The sequence below is a fragment of the Taeniopygia guttata genome, chromosome 4 (assembly GCF_048771995.1).
Source record: "Taeniopygia guttata chromosome 4, bTaeGut7.mat, whole genome shotgun sequence".
In the NCBI taxonomy this organism is placed as follows: domain Eukaryota; kingdom Metazoa; phylum Chordata; class Aves; order Passeriformes; family Estrildidae; genus Taeniopygia; species Taeniopygia guttata.
In genome coordinates this window covers 35,408,150-35,434,105 of record NC_133028.1, presented here as the reverse complement: position 1 = coordinate 35,434,105, position 25,956 = coordinate 35,408,150, and the positions used below count along the sequence as shown (strand labels likewise).

At 35.2% G+C, this 25,956-nt stretch overlaps 1 protein-coding gene across 3 annotated transcripts in view; it reads right to left on the bottom strand.

Annotated features, from left to right (window-relative positions):
* Positions 1 to 1,456: 1,456 nt before the first annotated feature.
* The window catches only part of GLRA3 (glycine receptor alpha 3), an 85,279-nt gene continuing 60,779 nt past the window's right edge, over positions 1,457 to 25,956 (bottom strand). For 2 of the 3 annotated variants that reach the window (XM_030271325.4, XM_012573466.5), the window contains 4 exons: positions 16,970 to 17,184; positions 15,438 to 15,584; positions 10,380 to 10,499; positions 1,457 to 6,735 (listed from right to left, as the gene is read on the bottom strand). In XM_030271325.4, coding sequence (XP_030127185.1) covers positions 6,466 to 6,735; positions 10,380 to 10,499; positions 15,438 to 15,584; positions 16,970 to 17,184 — 752 coding nt within the window. In that variant the 3' untranslated portion in view covers positions 1,457 to 6,465. The remainder of the gene's footprint in view (positions 6,736 to 10,379; positions 10,500 to 15,437; positions 15,585 to 16,969; positions 17,185 to 25,956) is intronic. The other variant, XM_012573467.5, reaches the window with a different exon arrangement.

Sequence of the window (25,956 nt, the reverse complement as noted above, 5' to 3'; positions counted from 1 at the left end):
ACATTACCTGACTGTTACTTTCTTTTTCAATTGCTTGATGCACACCTGGTACAGTACATTTGCAGTTTTCATGCTCTGGGAACTGTGTACCTCATCATGAAAACATTTGCTGCTGCAGTAGTTTCTTGACATTGTTGCTTATGAATATATCTGAACAAGGGCAGAGGTACCACTTTGTGGTATTCACGTATCCTCTGCGCAGAGAGCGACTTGGCTTTCTCAGGATTTTTCCTGAGAAGCTGTGAGAGAAGCAGAGAAAAGAATGATCAAAGCAATTCTTATCTCACTTGCTGCTGCTCATCATTGTGCACATGTGGAATGTGTTATGGAGATTGTTTACCCAAGGTGATTGCTTGATTGGATTCTGGTGATGGTGTTTTGGATTTCTTGACCAATTAGGTCACAGCTGTGTCGGGACTCTCAGCAGAGAGTCACAGGTTTTCCTTAGTAGTGATATAGTTCTTACTAGTGTAATATAGTTTTAGTATAATATAGTATAATAAAGTTATTAATTAGCCTTCTGATATCATGGTGTTCTGCAGGTCATTCTTCCTGCCAGTCGGGCACCATAGCAGCGCTACCAGCTGTGCTTTGCTTTAGGGAAGACAAGATGGTAGAGATCTGCTGGAGCAACAGCTGTCACAAATAGCAAAGATTTGAGAATTCTGCAGGCTCTGTGAAGGCTCACTCAAGATTTCTGCTAAGGCTTCTCTGGTGTTCTTGTTTCATTTGATTGTTCCTTTGAGAAATTTCCATTTTATAAAGCTCCAAGTTACAGGTTTGCTGAACTGAATTATTTGCAACTGATAATGGAAACACTTGATTTGTGAGTTATGTCAAACTTGCTGTTATGTGTCCCATCAACATGCTAAGCAAATTGAGAGGTGTGAACTGATGTTGCCTTTTGTCACAAGTGAGCAGGCAGTGACACACAGCTGTGTTGTCTCCTAAAGACATGCCTGTTACTGACTGCACTCTTTATAAGAGCATTAACACTGCTCTAATCAGATTAGAAGAACTCCAACTCCGACTATTCTCAAATGACTGCTTATCTGCTACCTTCAAGTTTCTATCAAGGAGCACATAGGAGGTGCTCAGAGACCTATAAAATTTTTATAAGGCTATTTTGCTGCAAGTGAAACTCTGTCTTTTTGATAAGTTCAGTAGGACTATTTTGGAGTGGCTGTACTTATTTGAATAGGCATTTATCAAGATAAGTTTCCCCGAGTTTTCAGAACAAGTGTTTTTTCAGAGTTAGAGCCTATATAGCAATCAAAAGCACTCTACTCAAAGGCACTCTACTCCTTCTCTTTCTTGTTTTCACTCTGGAAATACTTAATGGTAGTGCATGGTAACTACTGCTGTGGGTTTAATCCTTTTTTCCAATGGTGTTGTCTGCTTCTCTTTTGACTTTAAATTAATTTAAATTCAAAAATATAATAAAATTACTTCACAGTTTCTGAAAAAAGATAAGTTTATTTTGTTTTTTGAACAAAATATCTACAATTACATGGGTGACACCATAAATTTCACATTTTTAACACTTCTGACTGCAGAGAATGTCAGTTTAAGCCCAATATGATACTGTAATACAATAAAAAGGAATCTAATAAAATACATGCACAACACATTTATAGATTTTTGCCAAAAAAGGAAGTACTTTGAGATGAAATTGTTGTCAGAGAGAACTCACAGGAGAATATTTTTAAATCTCACAGACAAGTTATTAATACACTATCATATACATTTTTTTTTCTCGCTGTAGCCTTTAAAAAGCCAGGATCGCTAGCACACAAAATACCATATATTATGTTAAACCTTTATGTCAAAAGCTTATGGCACAATTTCTTTCTATATAGCTCACAATTCCACATTTATGGAACATCAGTAGCTACTTGAGTCCATTTCATCTGTTAATGTTACTCTGATGTACATTAAAATACAAACATAAGAAATGTTTCTTGCATATTTCACAAAGATGAAAGTGAAGAAGTGCAGTAATAGTCGAGAATGTCAAGAAGACAGGATGAGCCAACACTTTTTCTGGCATTAATCTACTGCTTCTAGCAATCTTAACCTGCTTCCACAAACCTTCCAAACTGATAGTACTTCAGTAATTACTGTGGGTTATTGTTGCCTGATGACACCTTTTCTGTAACCACTCCAAAACAGAACACCTGTTTTATTACTAGCAAGTAGTCTGGTTTGAAATTTATATTTTTCTTCTTAGTTGTCTCTGTCATGAGAAAAAAGCTGTAATATCTGATATTGCACTCATCTAACTAACCACACGGTTGTGCAGTAAGATGTGGATAAAGTTATTTTACTACCTCACAGGGGTACTGTATGTATTACTAGCTCATTCAGCTCATTCACATTTTAAGGCCAAATTCTATTCTGTTGGATTAGATTAATTTCTATCATAGCTCAAATGAGACCAGAAGCTGCATGAAAAGTGGATCTTTTGCAACCAATCATGTCAGCTTAGGCTGGAAATGGTATAAATAATTTAATTTCTTTCTACTATAAAATTATTGCTGAAAATAATACTTTTTCTAAGATTAAGGAAGACTTTTTATCTTTCCCTACTGTTAAAAAATATAAGGTTTTGTACAGTTTATTATATTCTATCTTTATCTACATTATCAGTCTACAATTCTGTAAGGGATTATACACAAAGTGGAAGCAATATCTCACTCCTTAAATGTAAAGTGCACATTTAATCACCTAAATATTTCTGTCTAGTGAGTCAACAGAATCATCTCTCACACATCACAAATGATTCTTTATAAAGCAGATTTTGGAATGAATGATAAGAAAAGGAATCCAAGGAAACTTAATGTATGATCGAGCTGAAAAAAATTAAATCTTAATTTAAGTAAATGCTCTATTCCTCCTGAATTATACTAACCTATTTAAATAATAGTGCTTTCTGTCAAAAGTCCTTGAAAGGAAAAGGTACTTTATTTTGGTGTTAAAATAGCTGAGTTCTAAGTAGTACAATATTAGAATTCCTTATTCCCTTACATCTTCACATAGCTTATCAGCATTATAGAGAAAAAAGCCATCCCTCTAACCATGCAAGCCTATTGTGTTGATATTTGAATCTAGTTTTAAAAATAAAATGCATTTTGCTGTTTGGAATTTAAGTAGGAGTTCAGCACAGTGATAGTTGAATATTTCTACTGCACCTCTAAGAGGATTTTCTTCTCCTCTCTCAAGGTACTGAAGTTTTTTGCCTCATGAGGAGTGACACGGATTTGGCCACATCTCTCTTTAGTGCAGAACGAAAAGACAGTCATGTCAGAGGTTCCAGGCTCTGCTTTGGGCTTTCTCTCTCCCTGTGGCTCCTGTTCTGCTATGCACAGCCCAGACTTTTCATCCTGCACCCTCCTGTTTTGCTTCTCTTTCTATCAAGAGAGAGGATGGTGTGGAAGTCAATCTGCACAGGTAGAAGTTACTGTCACGAAACAATATAAACTTTGCAGCAGATGATATAAATTGTTTCCCACTGTAGTTACTGTTTCCACCTGAGCCAGTGTACCTATGGAGACACAGCAGGATCGGGAAAAATATTAAGGGTGCTTGATCCTTTTTTCCCTTTATGGTGAATTTGTCAGCTCCTCAGTAGCTCTGTTACTGGGGTATTCCTCCAGATCCCACAGTCTGTGCTCTCATTGTGTTGCAATGTCCTTCTAGTGCCTGTATTTAATTTTTGAAGCATAGGGCTGGTCTACAAAAACATGACCTGAGAAGTACAGGGTCTGCACCTATGTTGAATGATGACTTGGGACAAAGCTGCACTATCCTGTCACACAGGGATTGTGCTTATGAGAAGCTTTCTCGTGTGGCTTTGCCAAGGACTTGTCCTCTGCAGAGCCCAGGTCCGGAACCAGTGAAGTGAGGTAGCTATTACTTCTGCCTAATGAATGGGGTCTTTTTCATATGTAGGAGGAAGTCTGCTAGGTACCATTTGCCTCAAGCATTATCTCCTTCTTGAGTATTTTTCTGTATTTCCACTGCCTCTGATGGGAGTGCAACATAAATACTGCAGTCTGGTAAACACTGCAGAGTACCTTTCAATTCTTGCATCTTAACAACATTTCCTGCTGCTTCATGATACAGTTGCAAAAATATAATCTCTTACAGTAGTCTTAGCTGATGTCAGTAGCTGTTGATTCCAGCTTTGCACAGAGGGCTGGCATGCCTGCTGGCAGTTTTGGACTATTCCCATTCCCAGCAATGAATAGCAGGCATTTGTGCCTTGAAGTTTCTTATCATCTTAAATGACATTTCTCTCTTTCTCTACCATGTGACTTTGTATTAAGTAATTTAGAAATAATCTAAATGAAGCTTATATTTAAAGTCATTATTTCTTTTGAAAAACACATTATTAGTGGACTACAGAAGCTTATGTTACCTTGGTAAATGTTATGGTTCCATTAAAAATGTCCACAAAACCATCAGCTCCAGAGAGATAAAAATAGAATCACATGCCAAATGTTATGTGCATTTGAAAACAGCCCTTAAACAAAATACAGTTGATTTTGCTGATAACAGAAACATGTTAACAACCTTTCCATACAATGTAACTAACCCTAACTTTGAGAGAGGTGAATATCAGTCATAAATTTGTGATACTCCCTCACACTTTCATAAAAAATGAGATTTTCTGGAACATGCACATAAATAAATCAATAAAAAAGCAGACACATTATCAGAAAAAAAAAAAGTAGAAATTGAATTGAAATAATTTTAGATTACAAATGAAGCAAAATATAAAAGCATAATAGTTTTAAAAGAAAGGTGGATTATATATGTTCTTTCTGACACAATTTAAGAAAATGTGAGAGCTACTATTATAGAATCTCTCTAACTAATTCTGGGAGGAAATCAATAACAAACCAAGTCAAACCCAAGGTTGCTATGTTACCATCCCCAGAATAGAGTTACATTACTTCTGTTACTTCATATGCACCATGCCTTTGGCAGTGCACCAGATGTTTGCCTCCAGCCAATTCTGCTTTTCTATACACATTCTGATCATCAACAAAGCACAAATTTTAAACATGTTAAAAATAAAAATATTTTGCAATGAGAATCAGCCTCACTGACTGGACTTAGAGTATCTAATAACTAAATGCTACATTTCCACATCATAGCATGATTTTGTTTTGCCAATAGATTGACAAAAGTAAATACTCTTGCCTGGACACTGTGCCATAAATGTGTTCCATGGTGTTACAATTCAAAGAAGCAACTAACATGACTTATTTAAACCTAAACAGGGAAGATCTTTCTAAGAGTTTTAAGTTGTACTCCTATTTATTTATGTGAAATCCAGTAAAGTAAAAGACCATCCAGGTATTTTTTTTATGTTTTAGAAGAGCTGCATGTTTTTCCAAAGTTGTGAAGCGCTTTTTAACCAGTATATAAATCATATTAACAAACTTCAAAGAATGAATCAGAAAATTTGACACATTCATAAATTAAACTTCTTGTGATTATGTAATATATAGGAGATGAATGTGCATAAACATAACTGTATTCATCCTCCAAATGCTTCAGTGAAGCAGTTGACTCTTTGCTTTCACTTTTGGTCCAAGATCTCTTTGCATTGAATCAAAATGAAGTATTGCAAAATTTTGATGTAATTTGTCTATCTCAGAAGCTGTATGAATTTTATGAATTGAGAAAAAAAATCCTTAAAAATACAGAAAAGATTAAAGAATTTACTTCAATTATTAAAGTGTAGGTAATTAAAATTAAAAAAAAATCCTTTTCAGGAATAATTACTTAACAAATTTTAGTATATTTCTCATATGAAATATAGACTGTTAGGCTGTATGTACTGTGGTGTCTGAGATTATTTCAACATACACCTTCCAGGGGAACAGTAATATGAAGTACATAGAACAAATTATATGCCTTAAATATGTTAAATATGTTCATTGTAAAACCACTGGTACTGTCCTTTAGACTAGATCAAGTCCTTTCAACTGTTTTCTCCAATCATCAGTTATATTGTAAAACTAAAATAAAACTCACAAACACTAATCTATCCTGTGATACTGTGGGATTCACCCAGGGTATTCTGGAAATACTTTTAAAATTAAAAATACACAAGAATTTAAAAAAATTAAGGACCATCAAAGAGTACTGTACAATTATACCACTATGTAACAGTATAAATATTTGGCAGTAAAGCTTCAGTAGAGAGTGATTTTTAATGAAAAAAATGTTAATATTTAGTTTGACAAGGAAAGTTTGCAATAGCAGATGTATCTTCTCTGGGTGCCATTCTTCCATCCCACTGTTGCTGGTCATTGCAGGCCATGCAGGATCCTTTTCCTCCCCCTCATTGTTTTTAACTCTTCCAATCAGTCCTCTGACTTGCATTTCTAACAAAAAGCCTCCTGCTGAGTGTGACAGCCAGATCTTTATGTACTGCAAGCCTCAATCTTGTTACTGGTGAATATCCTCATGCCTGATGATTTTGTAGATAACCCAGTAAAAAATGTTGAAAATCAGAAAGGCTAATGGGAAACAAGCTCTGGATATTGTGTCTATCTTCTTGGCCCGGTCAATGAATACCTTTCTCATCTCATCAGGGCTTTTTGGTACAGGTTGAACAGGATTATTTGGCCCCTTTTGTGTTATTCCATCTTTTGCTTGCACACATGGCCCCACTCCATATGCTGTAATGCTAAACTGACTGTCGCGTGTGTCATCATCCTGTTGGAAAAAAAAAAAAGAAGAAAAGAAAGAAAAAGAGCAAGAAGTTTTTTTTAAATTATTGTTTAAAGAAATCTTACCTTCTGCTAAATAGTAGTTGCACCATTACCTCATTGACTTCTTGAATCCACACCTTATCTTAACTTGTTGAAATTTCATCCCTATCAGTCTGCCAAAAATATTGTTGGATTGTTAACAAGCACAGAATTTTTCTGTTTGTTTATAGATTCTGTAAACTATTTAGAGAATTGAGAAAGCCTAGTAAACTAGTGGTAATTGGGCACACAACTTCTGATTTGGTTAAGTTTCCCCATTTACAGTAAATATGTGCAATCTTCAAATGGACAAATTTCACACTGGTCTTTTAGAAAACAGCTATTAAGTCTGTCCTTTGCCTTACAACCCAGGATCCTGGCCTCTGGAAATATTCATCATAAAACCAATAATGATATGCATAGTCATTATATTAGTAAGAATTAATTTTATCTGTATGCCTAATTTCTGCTGTTCCCTGTGAATGCATCAGATAAAGAGAATAGTGTGCAGTGTCTTAGTTTAAAGTAAAGGAAATGAAAGCTAAAGGTCAGATTTTTCTTCTGACTCAGTCAATTCAGGGGAAAACTGGCAAAAACATTCAGGATTAGGGAATTATAAAAGAAAGTGATTCTTAATCACATGGCACATAAACAGTAGATATTTTGAAGATACACATCTTTTCATAGCATACAATTTAAAAATGTAGCTTGTGTCTGGAGACATCTTTTTTACTTCTCTTTACCTAGGTATCCTCAAGTGAAAAAAAGGCACATATGCAGACAAATAAATGGTATGTAATCTGTGAAGTCAGGGCTAGATTTGGTTCTGATATTATTCCAGTGTACTCCTTTATGTAGACTACTCAAAAATAATTATGTCATTTTGATGGCATTCACTATTTATTCAATACTAATTTAAAAGTCAGAAATGTCAATTTTTCATGTCTAATTTAGCCTAGTTGCTTTAGGATTTTACACTTTTATGAAATACAGAAAGTACTACATTAATTCTTAAATAATTATTTTGAAAAATTATTTTTATAAGTATTATAAAAACAGTTGAGCAGCTGTCAGTTTTTCTTTTGTAGGAGAATTTTTGATATTTTAAAGCTTGTCCTATCTGAAATTAAAATAAATCTAAAAAATATTTATTTGTCAAAGCAAGTCAAATAATTGCTACTTCAATTCAATAGTTAAAAGCATTTTTTGTTTTACTTTAACCTTTTACTTCATACAAATGCAATTTCTCAATGAGTACAAATTAAATCCAAAGTTTCAAATTTTTCATTTTGAAAATGTCTGACATTTTGAAAATCTGAAAATACTTTTCAATGAAGAATTAATTTTAAAAATTTTAAACATTCATCAAATAATTGCCAATTACTTTGTTTAAAAGGAAATCCAAGTTTTATTATCGATATTAACTGAATATGTTAGCTACAAAAGAATGCAGATAAATTACTAAGTTTGAAGTGAACTATTTGGTCATCAGCATGACCACCCAGCAGAGATGTAGCTATCAACCTACTGAGGTACTTCTTCATACATCTAAATTGAATAAATCGCGACACTGATAAAGTTCACTGAAACTACTATATCCAAAATCTGTATTAGAATTTGCCTTTAAAAAATAAAAATAAAGAAAAATTAACATGAAAGAAAAGGAGGTGGAAAAATCACTGACTTTACTATGGAAATGAAGAACAGAAATACAAAATGATAGGATCATTATTTGATGACGTGATAAAACAGAGATTTAATTGTATTCCTCTCCTGTCAGATAAGAATGGGAAATAACATCTTTAATGTAGTAGTTTCTAGAATAGTTGTAGTCTTTTGTTCCAGTTAAGAGAAATATTAAGTTAGAAATACATGTACTGTGAGAATTTACTATAAACTTGCCATTTAAACACCTTCACATATACATTTCAGGATTTTGTCTTTTTATGCTTCACCAGAAAATAAGGCTTATGACTGCACAGGACGAGAAAGATAATAAAATTATTCTTTTGAGTATCAGATTTCAGCTGTGCATGTTTTCAGGATCAGACACTATATAGTAAGACTTTACTGCCTTTGTTTCAGGTTTACCTGAATGGAATGATCTCCTAGAATGTTTTAAAGGACAGGTGTCCCCTTATTTTTGTGCTTGCAGACCTCCTGTATTTCATCTGCAAGCAGTCTGGTTGGAAATACTCTCTGTTGTTGAACTGATGCGAAGCTCCTGGTAGGAGTCCAGCATTTCTGCTCAGTGTCTGTTGGATGGTGTCCCCACCAGGGCAGGCAGATGGTTGGAGCCAGCCAAGCCACACCCAAGTGTTAGGGCTGGTGGATATGCAGGAAAGGACCTTCTGGAGCATACCAAAAGCTGCCAGAATTCCTTTTAGGGGCAGCCGCTTCAATATTAAAATGTGCTCTGCAAGTTTTCCTGCAGATTCATAATGCAGAAAGATCACCAGGTTGGCTTCAGATTCATATCAGAGGGTGCTTGTGCACAGCAGGAAAAATGCAATTACTGTTATTATCAATACTAGCTTTGAGTGCTTTTGTGAAGGCATTTATGTCAGCAACATCCCTTTTTTTCTATTGATTGACTGGGCTAAAATCCCTCTTTTTGACTAGAAATATGTCTCAGAATGCATATGTCTGAGTCTACAGATGTAGAAATCATCTGAAGGACAATACCCTGTATGACCCAGTTGAGAGCCTTTACAGAGAATCTTCCTGAAGAAATCCTGCATATTGGCGGAACTAATAGAATTATTTTTTTAATTGATAAGGAAGCTTTTGTTTCTTTTGTGTCCTTTTGAGTGTATTGTCACTAAAGAAATCTATTATAGATTATTGATAAAACTTCAAAAATCTTATTATTAATGAACTTTAGTAAGAGTTTGATTTGAATGCGTTTTTTACCCATTCAGCTTTAGAATTAACAAGTTAAAAGTTGTTCTGCATGCAGTTACATTTAAATATTTTATCATTTCTATTAAAGCTAATGTAATTAAAAAGTGGAAAAAATTTAGATAAGAAGTTTTATTTGGAAAGTTGGAATTCTTTAGTGGCTTGAAGGAAATAATTTAAATTCATTTACTTCTGTATCAGTATTGTTCTACAAAATACTTAGCTAGAAATGAATAGAAAACTGTGAGTTTTGTGGTCTTGTGACTATGGTGTTTCCATTTAGTGTGCTTAGTAATACATTTATCTTGAGAAAAAACACGTATAAAAGGGCTGAAAGTAACTCCATAGCTGTTTGATTGTAAGGTGTCGTAACAACTTGAAAACTTATTTGAGGCCTTGACTTTGGTAATTTGAACACTCTGTTTTTTATTGCTCAGTTTTGAGAATGAAATTGGTATTGAGTTGTTTTGCACTACAAACAGTGCAGGATTTTATTACTATGTTTTAATCCAGATTTAAACAGACCAAAATGGATTATGAAATTAACAAGACAGTGCCTCTACTAACATTTCACGTCATCACATACAGGTAGCAATGAAGGTATATGAAGTTCACAGGGGAAGATGTTATTGTAGACAAAAGGACAGGGCCTCTGTCAATGGTTGGATAGCACATTATGACAAATGGGACATCTTCTCAATAGTTTACCCTTAAATTTGTACTGTAGATTTGAGGCAAAGTCCCGTCTATACGTCCTGCACATCTCAAGCCATTGCTATGCTGTAATGATTCACTGATTTCATTTCCATCAAGAACTCCCTCAAAATACTTTCATCAAAATGGATGGTTGACCAAAAAGAAAACAAAAGAAAAAAGGTGTGATTACCATTAAAGACAATCTAGTTTGCATGTCTATTTTCTTCTCTAAAGATATGATGATCTTTAGATTTTGAAAATAGAGCTAAAAGACTGAATATTCCCAAAACCTAAATATATTAACAGTTAACCTAAAATCAATCTGTTATTATTCAGTATATGTACACAGATAATATTTTCCCATAGAATGCAAATGTAACTAAGAAAAACACTGATCATAGGTGTGTTTCAGCATCCCTGTATGATTTCTTTTTCTGCCTTTTTTTCCTTTTGTCTTTTAGGAAGGAAATGAAATAGTATTTCTGAATAGTTCTTTTCACTGGCCAGATTTTTTTTTTTTTTGTCAAGGAACTGTGGCTCATATACTAAGTGTCAAATGAAGTCTCAAATTGGGAACCAAAATTCCCCTGTTCTCAGGATGTGTTATGCCATTTGTGTAATCATAAAGACATTCGACCCTTTAAAAAAAATCTCCTATACCTACCATGATGCTTATTGAAAAAAAGCATTGAGTAGGTTGCACATTATGTTGCAACAACTGCTTTCATTTATAAATGAATTTATAACATAATTCCAGACACTTCAAAATTTTTGCTAGTTCTGTACAAACTGGGTTGAGCCTCTGAAAAGAAATTTGCCTGTAAGTAATTTGGAATCACTGAGTGAAGTCCATACTTACAATCATAAAAATGGTGGCCAGAGGGTGCAGTTGTACCTAAGAATTGCCTTTGATGCTGCTGTTATTGTTGTCTGGGAAGGGAGGCTGCAAATGAACCAGATGGTGTATAAAAAAGGCAGTGACTATAAGTGGAAAAAGCATAAGGAAAATGGGAAGGATAGATGAACTCTGGATGCCAAAATGTCGTGTTGCAGTTCTGTACAGAACTGGAATTTGTATAATAGAATTTACTGCAGGGTTCTTATCCAAGTTCAAACATATGCTTCTTAACAGAGAGATTCCAGTTTCTCTGTGCTTTCAGAAGGATATAACCCATAGTTTTAATTAATTTTAAAAATATTCCAGACTATGAAAACCTGAAAATTTATTTGAGGATATGTTTAGAAATAAAATTGAATTCATTGATTTGAACAAAGCATCTGAAAAATACAGGAGAATCAGTAAGTATGACAATTAGCCAGAAATAATCAGCTTTGCATTAGATGGAAAGCCAGTGTTCCAGTGTTTCTCTGGAAAAAGACCCAGAAGATATGGAAGATCACAATCATATGGGTCAATAACATGATGTTGTTTAAAAGGCAAAGGGAAAATCGTCTTGGATAAACAACTCTGTTACTTGCATCACTTGATTCTTTAGCTGCTTTCAACTGTTACTGTATAGGTTTCATTTTGTTAATGTTGCAAACATAGTTTTGAGGAATTATATAGACTTATTAAAAGAATTTCCAGGGAAGGTGAATGAGGAAAAAACAAAACAAAACCAAAACCCCACAACCCAAAGCAAACCAAGCCCAGAAATTTTATCCACTGGGAATATTTACAGAAAAGACTGAATGGAAATGTGCAAATGGTGACATGAAGGAATGAAGAAGTCTGGTTTCTGTGTCCTTTTTAGACAAGCTATGCCAAGCTAAAAAACACATTAATGAAAAAAAACTTTTTAAACAATTGGAATAGATTTCAGGGGACCTTGTGGAATTTTTCTGGCTGGGATGAATTAGGTATGAAAGTCAGGAAAATGGATCCACTTATCTCTCAAAGACACTGAAATTCAATCATAGGACTATTGCTTTGGTAACTTGGTAAAAGTAAATATTTCTTGCAACAAGCATATCATTATAATTACAAAAAAACCCCCGACTATGGAAATTCTTCATCTGCCCTACACATACCTGAAATGAAACATTTCCAAACTGATCTATTTTTTGCACTTTTGCAACATGTCAAATCACTAGAAGTTTTGCTGTACCCTTGTAGATAAAATGCCAGTAGCAAAAAAAAAAAAAAAAAAAATCTGTATTCAACACTTAGAATTCATCTGGTAGAAAAACCTGATCTTAGTAAAATGTTCCAAGAGGGCAAGAGGGCAAGCATACAGAAAGAAAAAGTCTAATAAGTAATCCTATCTACTCTATTTCTCTAATAGTTTTAAATGTAAATATTGAATAGAATGTTGTTTTTCTCTTTGCCAAGGGTGAAGATTTAATGTTCAAGGAAGACCCTGAAGTTTATTTTAAATGTAGCCTTTTTACATAACATCTTTTCACCTCTGGACTTTATGGTCAAATGAACATTTCTTAACACATGGCAGATTTCCAAGTCAATACAATCTAATCCCTGAGAGCCAGTGGCTGTTTGACCTAGTCCAGAAGAATAACAAATATAAAAAACCGTATAAGCATCAGCTACAGTAACTGACTTTAAAAAAAAAAAAAAGAAGAAGGAAAACCAAGTTACTTTAAGTTATGATCCTAGGTCCTGCATTTCATGTTGTAAATTGTGGTGAATAAATAATATTTTTGGTAAGGAAGGCAAGTTATCAACTGCAGTTTTTAATCTGTAAAACTCATATATTATTTCTATAATAGAGGGTTTAAAATATAATCTAAATTTCTTTTTAAGAGATAAAATCTCCATGCTATAATGCTTCAAGCATTCTATAATTGTTGGGAAAGGAAAGGTTTCATAAAACATTGAGAAAGAGAGAAACAATTAGCTGAGCTGTCTCTAGAGTTTGAGAAGGTACATTCTCAATGGTTAACTCTGTCCAGGAGCTCTAAATCTACATGGAATTAGAGTGAGTTAAAAAACATTTCATTAAATTATTATTTTATGAAAAATTACTATTTTCCTAAAATCATAACCTTGCACAGGAACAAAGAATTTTGTGGTAAATTTAGACTGAGAAGCTTGTCTCATGATGAAACATATAGGTACAGGGAGAAGGGAAAGCCCCATACCCCTGAATATATTTAATACCCTCACCTGAGGTACGTTATGAAGAAAAGCATTGAAATGCACATATCCATCCTTTAGAAGAAAAGCAAAGTTCTTGGTACTTCATTGTACACTCTAACGTCTCTAATTCTAACCTTGTAATTTTTTGAGACTCTAGCATGCAATCTACCTGAAACTAAAGACTGTCTAATGAAGTGTAAAATTAGAATAAGAACTTTTAAGTGTGAATTTAAAAATACCATGATCCAGAAAAACACTTAAGCCAATGTGGTTATTCATGCACAAACCTTTTTTCTTTAAAAGTCCTTTTAATATTGTGGTTCTGCTCTCACATATCTCTAGGCTGAAATGTAATTGACTGTGATGGCTGAACGAGTGTCTTTGGTGAATTGAAAGTCTTGCTAAAAGGGAGCTGAGAAGAAATTTGGTTTGATTCTGAGGAAGGAAGATACCTCCTGCCACTTCCTAATTCTGCAGTCCTTCATTGAGGAGAGATATCACTTAAGTTGAAACTGGGAAATTTGCATGAGATCCAGAAGAAACAATAATAGATGTGAGAAAGATTAATGGACTAAATGTATAGTGATATAATATATCACTTACCACAGCTGTTTGATCACAATTCATTTGTTGTGATTTACCTACCCCCTGTCCAGTAATTCCTGTCTGCCCCACTCCATTCCTCCCATTCCAAATCTTAGGACAGCTTTCAGAGAGTTGCCATATTCCAAAAAACACCTTGTTACAAAACTGCTGTTTTTTTCTGCTACTGTCAGCAGGAAGAAAGAAGCACAGTTTTCACAGGGTCAAATGTTGAAGACAGGTGCTTGCAGTCTGAATCATCCTCTAGTCTAGAGTACATGAGTTTCTCTGTGCAGCTGAAGAAGCTTGGGAATCACTACACAGGGACAGGCAAATATATGAAAATGTCATTCTCACCTGACTGTCCGGCCTGCCTTTTAACACTGAGTCTTACTAACAGAGACAGGTTAGGTAGATCTTACAGCAGTGCAGATCTTCTAAGTAAGAGGGAAACTTGTAAATATCTTTTTCTGCTGATGTAAGCAGTAGACTAAGTCTTCAGGAATGAAAGATGAACTGAATCATGTTGCTATGGTCAGACTTTCATCCACTAGTAATATTCTAGATAGTGACTGATAAGGACAGACTCCGCATTACATCGGTGTTGGGGTACTCATTTAATAAGTAGACTGGAGAGCTACTTATACTTTGTAAAATCTGAAGTAGGAGTTACTCATTGTAAGAAATGTTCCTTGTTGCTTGGTTTAACTACAGATTTCAGAATTCAAACTTGCAACTTTAGCTGTTTGGCTTTGCACACTGGTAGTGAGTTATTTTACTGGTAGGCTGTATAGCTCCAGGTCTAACATAAATACTAATAACCATTACTATAATTAAATTTCTTACCAATAATATGAACAACTAAAACAAAATTACCAGACAGAAGAAAAAACCCCCAAACTTACCAGCCTTTTAAAGAAAAATGCTTGTTCTTCTACCACTAATGTTATTTGAATAAGTACTTTATGTATTAAAAAATATTTGCATGAAACACAGCTGTTATGGCTTTCAATTGAGTATTAGAATGAAATTGGGAAACAACATTTGTTGAATCTCACAGTAGTAAAATCTGCTGCAAATACCAGTAACATTCATTCACTGAAGTATAATCTGACTCATCCAACAGAGTGAAATTCATGCTTGTGCAGATGGCTCCCACATGGCCCATGCTTCATTTAAATCCCTCTTAATCCCTCTTTCGAGAATTCAAGTTGGATTTGTGCAATTCACAGTCCTTGTAGTGACCCTCTGCCTATAGTGAATTTTATGCTGTGCTGCCATTTTATTTCTATTGCCACTTCAAGCTGCAGTGCGTTGACCAAATTAGCCCTGTACAGTCCTGGCACAGTTCAGTCAGACCCTTTAAAAGCTGAGAACACCGTTACTTTTACCTTGCTCTTCTTCCTCTTGCGCCGGAATCGCAGAAGCTCTTTGTGCTGCCTTGACACAAAGTTCACAGCTGCATACTCCAGAAGTGCAGAAAACACAAAGAGCAGACACACCGCCATCCAGATGTCAATTGCTTTGACGTATGACACCTGTGAGAGGAGACAGGAGAAGCCTGAGTGTGTTAAAATGTTCCACAGATGTGAAGTTCTCCGTGGCAGGAAGAAGTGCATTAATATCTCCATATCCCAACAATACTTTTAGCGAAAAAAACTTTGCATGAAAGTTAGACAATAATAAGAAGAACAATTCAATCTATAAATGTAGAATTTTTGTTAAAAAAATGTATTTTTTTACAAAACGTGTTTAGATCATTAACAGTTCCTTATAGTGTATTACATCACAAATGAAATAATCCTTAAAAAAACACATGCTCTTCCTTCATTTGTCCCACTGAGATATGTGAATGACACTAAGGAAGTGAAAAATAGCTTGTAATGGGACCATATGGAATTTCTGTATTAAAATGGATGTGGCTGAAAGTTCCTGGAATAAAAATTAGGTAGAGAAAAACGAGATAGGTAAAGGAAATAGGTCTAATGGGTTCATTCTTTGCTAATATAGGCACAGGAAATCAAATGTAACTAACTTCAGGCCCCAAAATGTGACAAAATAACCTGCAGCTCTCTGTTAGCCTCTTACATTGTTATTTTTTTAGTTTTTCGAGCACTCCATTTTAGCTGTTGATGCTATCTTTGGTTGCATTCAGCTTCATATATTTAGGACACAAAGCATGTTCAAATCTGTTTTACTTAAAAAAAAGTTAATTAGACAAAAATATCATGTTAAAACCAATACAGAATTGAACTTTTTTTATTTTTATTGTATACATTTTATTTCTATTAGCTGCAATAGCACATGAAGATGGTCAAGGAATAAGCTCTAGAATGAAATGGAAAATATTTAAAGCAATTACAATTCAGAAAACAGAAATAGTTAATCATGGAAATAAACTTTAAGTGATTTTCATTGTGTTGAGAATAATTTTGTGCAATCGTTTGGAGCTGTTAAGGTTCACATTTTTCTACATCTTAATGTAATTGTGTTTGTAACTGGTAATCTAATTCATAATTTAGGCAGTTTTGAGAAAGGAATATAATTGAGAATCTATGGTAAGAATCTATGGCCTTTAGAATTTCAGTCATATCTGCTAGCATGTCACCAGATAACTGAGATGCGAAAAAGAATGAGCCTGTCAATTGTTAAGCAGGGTTTATATAAAACTGAATATAATTTTTTTCACTACTTGGTAAGATTTATGGAATTAACTAGATATGTGGCTGACTATATAGTAGAGACTGGGGAGAAACAGAATATATTCGATTGGAGAATCAAGAAATCCCTAAATATTTTGAAATTATTTAGCTGGTTTAGGAAATGATTGGACACTAATAATTGTAGCACATAAGGTTGACTGAAAGTGTTTGTCACATAGCATTATGATTAATACAGTGCAAACAAAAGAAATTAAGCCTACCTTTGGAAGAGATGCTCGTGAACCTGAGCTTTGCGTTGTCATGGTCAGTACAGTTGTTATGCCTAAAGCCACTCTGGCTGGAGCTGCATCCATATTGATCCAAAATGACACCCAGGAGAGAATCACGATCAAGAGGCTCGGTATGTACATCTGGATGAGATAGTAACCCATCTGCCTCTCCAGGTGGAATCGGACTTCAATACACGTAAACTTTCCTTTTTACAACAAAGAAGAAATATTCAAGAGAAATAGAATGCTTCCACTGTCAGCATCTAGTGCACACACCTAAAGAATGTATGCTATGTCAAATATATTTGTTCACTAGATAAAGATTTATGTTTCAAATTCTCTACACTGACTTGCAATAAAGACAGTCTCCATTATAACAGGAGCGTCTACTGAAAAGAAAAGGGGCAGAATATCTGAAAAATTAAGCATTGGATAAGGTCTGAAAATCTTATTTGCTTATAAACCCCCCCCATGATTCATTATAACAATAGGAAATTTCCTCTGGAGTTCACACTTTTTTTGTGACTTATGATTTGGAAATACTTTTATGCACGAGGAAAATGTTTGCTTCCCCATTGTATAATATCTCCTTTATATTTGATTCAATTTTAAGCTTAATTAAATTTTTATTAAAAATTGGGAAACTATAGTGATATCCGTATGAACATTAGGTTATCAATAGGAGAATTGCTAAATCTCTCCCTGTGTCCCCATTCAAACTGTTTCACCTCATAAGAGAAATTATCAAGTTTCAAACACTGACTGAAGACTAGAAAGTCCAGAGATTAGGAAACTTAGGAAGGCTATTAAATGACCTAGTTTTATCCAGGTACGTTAGGCAACTTCTACTGACTTATTCAAACCAGAAAAAAAAAATCTATTAGTAGCTCATAAAAATTTCATAAACCCATATTTTTAGATTATCCAGATTGTTGTGGAGTTGGGTTTTTTTCCCACCCTGTAAGCTGTAGATTATTTCACGGATCTTGACCCAGTCTCATTGGATTTTTTAATTCTGCCCAATGGCCACATCAGTCACATAAGAATGTTGCTGAAGGCAATGCTGTTACTCCAAGTGGTGTATACATAAAACACTTTCTCACAGCAACAAATACAGATAACAGTTTTCTTCCTTATTTTGAGTGAAAACACTTCCTAATTCTAAATTTAACAAGGAAGGCTATATCGTTTTATATTTCTTAAGTGGTATGAAGCTCTTTGGTTATATTTTGCACTTATCTTTGATAGGTATTCTCCTAACCAATTTCTAGTTACCAAAATGCCATTTTATACAAATTTTTTCCACATCAATAGAGATTTGATACTTAAATGATTAAAAAAATTATGGATTTATAAGCTTATCCTATACTAATATATTGTGTTTTATGCTGTGACAATAGTGTTAGGCATACAGAAATGAACTTCAGATAGAGTCAAACAAATATTTTTATTCTAGGTATATCAAGTGCTTCTGAACTTCATTATTTTCATAACAGTTCTTTTAACAGGCCACTAGATTTTCTATGATGCTATAATGAATGTAATTTTATGACAATTTTATTCTGCTGAGGCACTAAAAAATTTAGAAAGACATTAGTTATGATGCTTAATTTTAAGGTTGCATCTGTATTTTAGGAGTTTTATATCTGCACGCTCAACTATTAGTTCCATTCCTCATTGCCGGTGTTTTTCTGAATCCTATCTACACTCCCAAAATCTGTGTCCCAGATCCTGGCTCAACCATCTGCTACCACAGCTTCAAGACTGATTCCTGCCTCAGTCACAGGATGAAATCCTGGTTTAAAAAAGTGAATGGGAATTTTGGTGTTTGCTTCAGGAAAGGCCAGGAAAGTTTCTCTTCCATGGTCTTCAAAAGGATACCTATGCAATTTAGTCTTTCACTTAGCACTTCAGTACACCCCACATAGCCAGAAGTTCTGCACTAACTGGCCTTTGCTGGAATCATACTCTTCAAACTGGTTCTTACCCTGAAGATTTCTTTTTTTTGTGACATTATTTCTGTTAATTCAGCAGCCTTGGACAGCAACAGTCTCTGTCTCATACATCACAGTAAATCATGGTGGTAAGGAGTGACAGAAATGCACCAGCCCAATCTAGGTCTAAGCAAAGCCATTTTATTTGGCAGCATATCAATAAGAATTGTTCAGCATGCAACATTTTCTTCTTACAGGGTTTTATATTCTCCTTTCAAAACAAATTAGGAAGGAAAACTAAGGCGCATCAGACTGCATAATATATGTATGTGCATATATGAAGTGTCAATAAACATTAGCTATTGTTTGCATGTTGTTTTTTGTTCCATCCAGAGAAATGTGGGATAAGAGATCTGAGTTTCTTTCCTGAAGACTCCATTGGACTTGAACTATTGCAGACCACTCAGCACAAAAATTCTGTGGTCCTAAACAGTGAACAGTAAATAATATAGTAGCTCTGATAATAGATTATTTTATGTGGTTGCAAATTTGACACACCCAATTGAACTAAGGAGAAGAGTAGTTGCAAGCAACAGAATCCTAAAAGAATCATAGAGATTTTTAATGAAAAAAGGACAAATAGAATAAATTGTAACCACAGGGAAGGAATAGAAAAAAGCAGGAATAATTAAGAGGCCAGAACTAGGACTGAATGATGTGTCAGAGGAATTATACAAAAGCATTTTTTGCTTAGCTTAGTATTTTTGTAAATATTATTGGCCAAGGGAAAAAAAAAAAAAAACAAAAAAACAAACCCTCAAAACCTATAACATCAAGACCAAGCAAAAAATTGAAAAAGAAAAAAAGAAAGTGGAATATGTCTCAAAGAAAAAAATACCTTTGCTTAGCTCCACAATAGGTGTGACCTAGAGTCCTGCCTTTGTCTTAGACTCAGAGAGTTTATGGACTTGCCAGTCATACTTCCAGTGCTTCCTACTAATGTGTTCCTCTCTTCCAGTACAGCCCTGAAAGATCAATATCTCGCAGCTCCTCAGGAAGCCTGGTGGCCACCCAGCTGCTCTTCTCTGTTGCTCCACTATCCAGTGCTGGAGAAAGGCTGCAGGTGGCAGTCAGTCTCAGCACTGCGGTTGCAGGTCTAAGTGTGAAAGGGTTGATGTTAGCTTTTGCCTTCCCTGACTGAAATCAGAACCACCTGCATAAACTTGGCTAATGAAGCTGAGTGGAAAAGGAAAACACTTGGACTAGCAGATGTGAGCTCCAGCCAGCAGAGGCTGTGCTGGTTTTTCCCACCTGAGGCAGCATCCAGATGTGTGCCTCCTTTCTCTTCCTGTATTCTATTTCAAATTCAAAGGCAGGTTAGCTGTGGTTTAATGTATTTCACTGGATGCTGGATCAGAAGAGACATACCCATAAAGAGACATACTCATAAAGTCATCTCAGCTGGGAATGAGATAGACAAGCAACGAAGAGCATTGCTCTAATAATTCATTTGCAGTAAATGAAAAGTAAGATCCGGTTCATTTTGATATGCACTGTGAATGTCCCAGAGAGTGCCTAGCAGGAGGACAGGAATCCCTTTTGGTAGTGCAGCTTTGCTGAGGCTGAGCAACAAATTAAGACCCAGTGGTAGTTTCAGATTAAAGCTAAATATAAGTGTGCACACAATCCATAAAATGGATTTTTTGTGAAGCAAAAGAAAGAAAAATTATGCAGGGCTTCCCAAAAGAAATATTTTTTTTTTTTTAATTGAGGTTACATTTCTGTGTTTGTAAGTGTAGTCTAACCAGGGTTTTAAGCACATGAAAGGACCCAAAAGTGCATTTTTGTGTCTTACACATATTTTTTGGTAACAATGTTAGAGATGTTGAACTGGCAAGATTTCCACTCAATGTCCATGCTGAAACCATTAGTGTAGTGAAAAAATAAAATTGTAGTCAATCTATATGATATTTATTTTGCCCAGAAAGCATAAATTGATTTTCTTTGGCGTGAGTATCTGGATCACATACTAATTTTTTTTGTTTCTTCCATGGCCAACCCAAGAAGAGCAATTTTCTGCTTCAGGTCATCTTCACACTACACAGCCTCCTCTGACTGTGGCATGTGCTGTTTAAAAAATGGGCTATGCAGGCAGCAGTATGCTTGTGTCATTAAAAGGTACTGTCAGTAGTGCAGAATGTGCAAGAAAAATCAAACATAAATCATAAATCCAAGCCATAAAGAGCCCTCTTTTATAGTTTCATCTGTCTCAAACTGTCCCAGAGGTAAGAGTTGGTAGGAGTTAAAAGTGTTTGTGTCCTTTTAGCAGTCCTTAAGGTGTCTTTTAGGGAAAGCTTTTCTTGCTGTACCCCTACAATGGCCACAAACATGCTACGATTCCCAAGAAGTCTGAGTAGCTGTTTCTGAAGCTGTATAGAAAGTTTTAATTAGGGAGAATTACTTCAGGATTCTGAGTCAAGGAAATAGTGTGCCTGACAAATAATTAAGAAAGGACTAATAATTATTAAACTGCTGTAAAATTAAAAATTAATAGCATAATAAAGTATGAAATAAGTATAAACAAATGAGAAAAGAACTAAACATGCAGAGTTCAACTGTTACTCCATGCAGCATGGAGAGCTATCTGCTGAAGATTCTTGATACTACTTTAGATAGTAGTAAATGGCAATCGATAATGCTAATAAATGATTTACTGTGAACTATCTTATGGATATAGAGAGGACTGTGGCTGAAAGACTGTACAGCTTAATGAAATTACACGAATCTATTTACTTAAGAAACATATGCTTGGTGAATAGAGATTATTTAAAGCTTGGCAAAATTGAACAGTTAGGCAAATCTGAATAAATCTTTATGGTGTTATGCAGAATATGTCTTGGATCTGGGAAGCAAATATTTCATATTCTGATTCCAACACCTCTGTCAGTATGGACATAGACTACACAATTCTGATTTTACCAGTGACATAGCCAACAAGCAGTCAGTCTAGCAACCAAAATATTGCTAGCTATGGAGATCTGAACAGAATCCTGGGGCAATTGAACTGTGATGATGTTCTGTCCTGGTTCTGCTCCTTTGCAACAACACTTCATTTTTCCTCTTGAAAAAACAGCTGGAGACTAAAGCTTAGCATGAAATTAGAGAAAAAAAAAAAACCCTGAGAGACAGCAGGAAAGGAGAAAGGGAGAGTGAGACTGCTTCAGTGGCTAGGATATGCTCAACCTAAATGGATGGGGGTTTTTTTTGTTGTTGTTTTTTTAGATGTAATACAATAGAGAGCTTCTCCCACTTGGTTGTATTCTGGAAAACCATTTCCTAAGCAACTCAATTCCTCTACTCCCTATATCCTGGCAGAGATCCTAAATTCAAAATGAGCTTGAAAATTATATTAGACAGAGGATTTCCTTCTCAGTGTTATTCTAAACCTCTGCTGTGATTAACATTTATAGACATGTAAAAACCAGATTTTCTAATCTTATGTGGAAAAAATAATACATTGCAAAAGCCAGTTAACACTCTTTTCTCTATAGAGTTAAAAGCAGTGATAGTGCTTTCTTCTCAAGACAAAAGTTGAAGACTCTTCCTCCAAAATGAAACAATAGGTGGACTTGACAGTGGTAATGATAGTGACTGCAGTAAAAGACAGTTGAAAATAAATGTAGAAAAGAAAAACTATTTCTTTTTGATCCTGATAAATTTGTCCCTCAGAAAGGAGAATCAAGATACATTGAGCAGGACCTTTGTAGGCTGGAGAAGCAAACACAACAGCATGGCAAAGACAAATGCAGAGATGGGTGATGAGGATAACCCCCTGCCCTGACACAGGCTGGAGGTGGGCTGGGTAGGCAGCAGATCTCCCAGGCTTGGGAGCCTGAGAGATATCAAGCTGAACAGAAGCCTTGTGATGTGAAAGACTTGTCATGCACTGCATTAGCTGGGACAGAGAGAGGAGAAGTATAAACGAAAGAGACATCTAGATGTAATGTTCCCACTTCAGGACAGATTATGAATTTTTATTCAATGAATCTTTTAAGTAGAATGCTCAAATTTTGATCAGTGCAGGGCTGAAAATTGTGGCCTCTTTGCCCTTGATAAAAATGTCTTGTTGGAGTCAGACAGTGCGATTTTGTGCATCTAGGGATGGTCACATCCTCAGCCTGCCATAGGCCCTGTTTTAGAATGTGCTTATAATTTCTGCTTTTCCAGTGAAGGAATGAGCAGCTTCAGAGATTTCACACCAAGACTATCTCCTGGGTAAAAAGTACAAAACTTCTTTTTGGAGAAATGGTCTATAAAAAAACCTGAGGGAGTTAAAAACTCATGTCTTAAAAAGCACTCCTATAGTCTCAGAAAGAGTGGTTTAGGTGTTTGCCAACACAAGCAAGGGTTCAAGTTGTTGTCAGAGTAAGACATCGAAGTTAAGTCTCCTTTAATCACTGTCATCAAGCTGGCAGCAAAATGGCTGAATGTAACACACTAGATTGGTAGAAGGTGAGACTTAGAAGGGCCAAATCTAAAGGTTTTAAGCACCTTTTTTGATGATGGGGGAACAAATGTGGTCATGAGAAAGAATTGTGTTTGGGATGTGCATATTAGGAAGTCAGATGGGAAGTGTGGAGCTAAGGAAACATGCTGTTTATGAAATGGTTACACAGAAAATCTATCAGTTCTGCAGCAATCCTAACTCTGCTGTTTCCAGGATCACTACATGCAATTCTTTGATCCAAAAGACACTATTAGATCTAAGACAGTTCTGAGCAGCATCACTCAAGTGCGGGTGTAAAGCATTATCCATGATGCAGGAGTAAAGCCAAGACTCATTTGTGCCTGTTAGCCAATGCCATTACGTATCAATTCATGCTGCTGTATATTGGGCTTTTTGCAGCTGTGTTTGAAATAAAATTTAGACGTTGCATAACAGCCCAGGGAAGCAATTAATGTCACATAGGAATGTGGCAAAGCAAGACCATTCTTGTAATGTAAATGGTTCATGCGTGATTTTTCTGGTTGTGATTCTACTTCACTTTCCAAATTGGTCGCTGTGGATATGCCTGTAGATGTAAAATATGAAATTTATCAGAAATGTTGCTGTGTCACTTCAGAACACAAGATTTGATGAGCCATTTTGCTGTACTGTTGCTGAAACTGTCTCTATATTTAGACACAGTTTATTTTTTGAGCTCTGGTTACAGTGAACCAGTTTGAACTGGGCATGAAACACAGACATGCACTGATCTGTTTCCACATACTGTCCTGAAGCTTCATGTTAATTTACTTCACAGGGAGAATTTGGGGATTTTTTACTGTTTTACAGGATGTCTCAGAAGAGCTTTCCATCCTATGTTGTAACTAAATTAAATTTGAAAACTCTTCTTTGGTCACTTACTGCATATCAGCTGTAGTTGCTTAGCATTATTTTAAAAAATTATTTTGTCTAATCTGTCATAGGTCAGAGAAACAGACTCCACATCATGTTTTAAAAATTGCTTTTTGTAAATTTTGGTTCTTGTGGAGTATCTTAAAGACTTATCTGCCTGCAGTATCTCATTGCAGAAGCCTTAAGAAAGCACAGTACTGGTCACGTATCCAAGTGACACAGTGAAAATAGTTGTTGTTGTCTTTTAATATAAGGTTTATGGGGTTTTAACCTGCAAATGGTAGTTAAAAATATTGGTTGTAACAAAGAAATAAGAGGAATTCTTACTCTTCTAGAAACCAAACCCCTCTAATCTGATTAAATTTTCTTCATACTGAAGATCTGAATTAAAAAAAAAAAATACTTTGGACAAAATACTGCTATGTCAAAGAGGTAACTTTTCTTTCTGATTCGTCCTAACATAGTTCTGTACCTGTAATTTTGATGCTGTGACTCAGAGCAGGCCACTCAGCTGCTTCCTCTGGTGAGAACATACCTTTCCCCCTACTGCTCAGCATCAGCATCACATTTTTTCCTCCTGCTTATCACAGGCAGGTCCCACAGCTGTGCAATTGCTTTATCTTTTGCTGACATATTTTAACATTCCCATCCTCTAACTGCATCCAGGCTTCCAAGGTTTCCGTGTTATCAAATGACTTGGTTTTTTTTGTAGGCTAGTTAAACGGTCCAATTATTTCAGTACAGGCATGAGCTTCATCTTTCCAGGGTTGTGGGTTGAACTCACATCTTAGAGCATATTTGGCCACAGAAATGCAGTTTGGCCAAAGCAATACAGAATATACAACAGGCATGGGCCACACTGTCCTCTAGACTTATTGCAGTAAACCCCTCCTCTCACCTAAATGTGACAGAATTGCAAACACAAGCACACTTGTAGCCACATCTTCAGGACCATGAGGCCTCACATGCAGTTGATAACATCTGTGGCTCCTGCTTCTCCACTCAGTTTAGGGCCACAGTGAAAAAAGAGTACCTAAAAGCTGACCCCATGTAACCTAGTATAGTGTGCCTGGGCATAGCATGTTTTCCTATTTTTCCTTAGATAAAAATTGATACCAAGTTAAATAGGCTTGAAACACAGGTTATGAAGAAAAATGTAGTGCATTCAAAATATAAAAAAATGAAGTTTTAGTCGAAATCACAAGGTTTAAACTCAGATGATTATAATATAAGTAAGTTCTCAGACAAATGAGTAAGAGTACAACCCAGCTTTGGATGGAAATTTTGGAAATCACTGGAAATTCTGAAATTTCAAACCAGGTTTCCATTCAGTATGAGGTTAAACATCGCAGTAATGTCTTAATTTCTCAGAGATTTTTGATAAATCATGTTATGCAAATGAACTTTAGAAAAAAAGCGAAGAATACTTTATACCATAATTTCTCATTAGTTAATATGATATACAGGGTGTAGAATACAATTACAGACACTCATTAAAATGGCACAAAAGCAGAAGAATCCTAAAAAGAAAGGCTAAGTTGCATGTATATCTCAAAGGAGACAAGAAAATGATGAAAATAAAATTTTCTTATTTATCATAAAGATTATGGCAGAAAGGAGAAAAGGAATAATAGGAATTTATATCT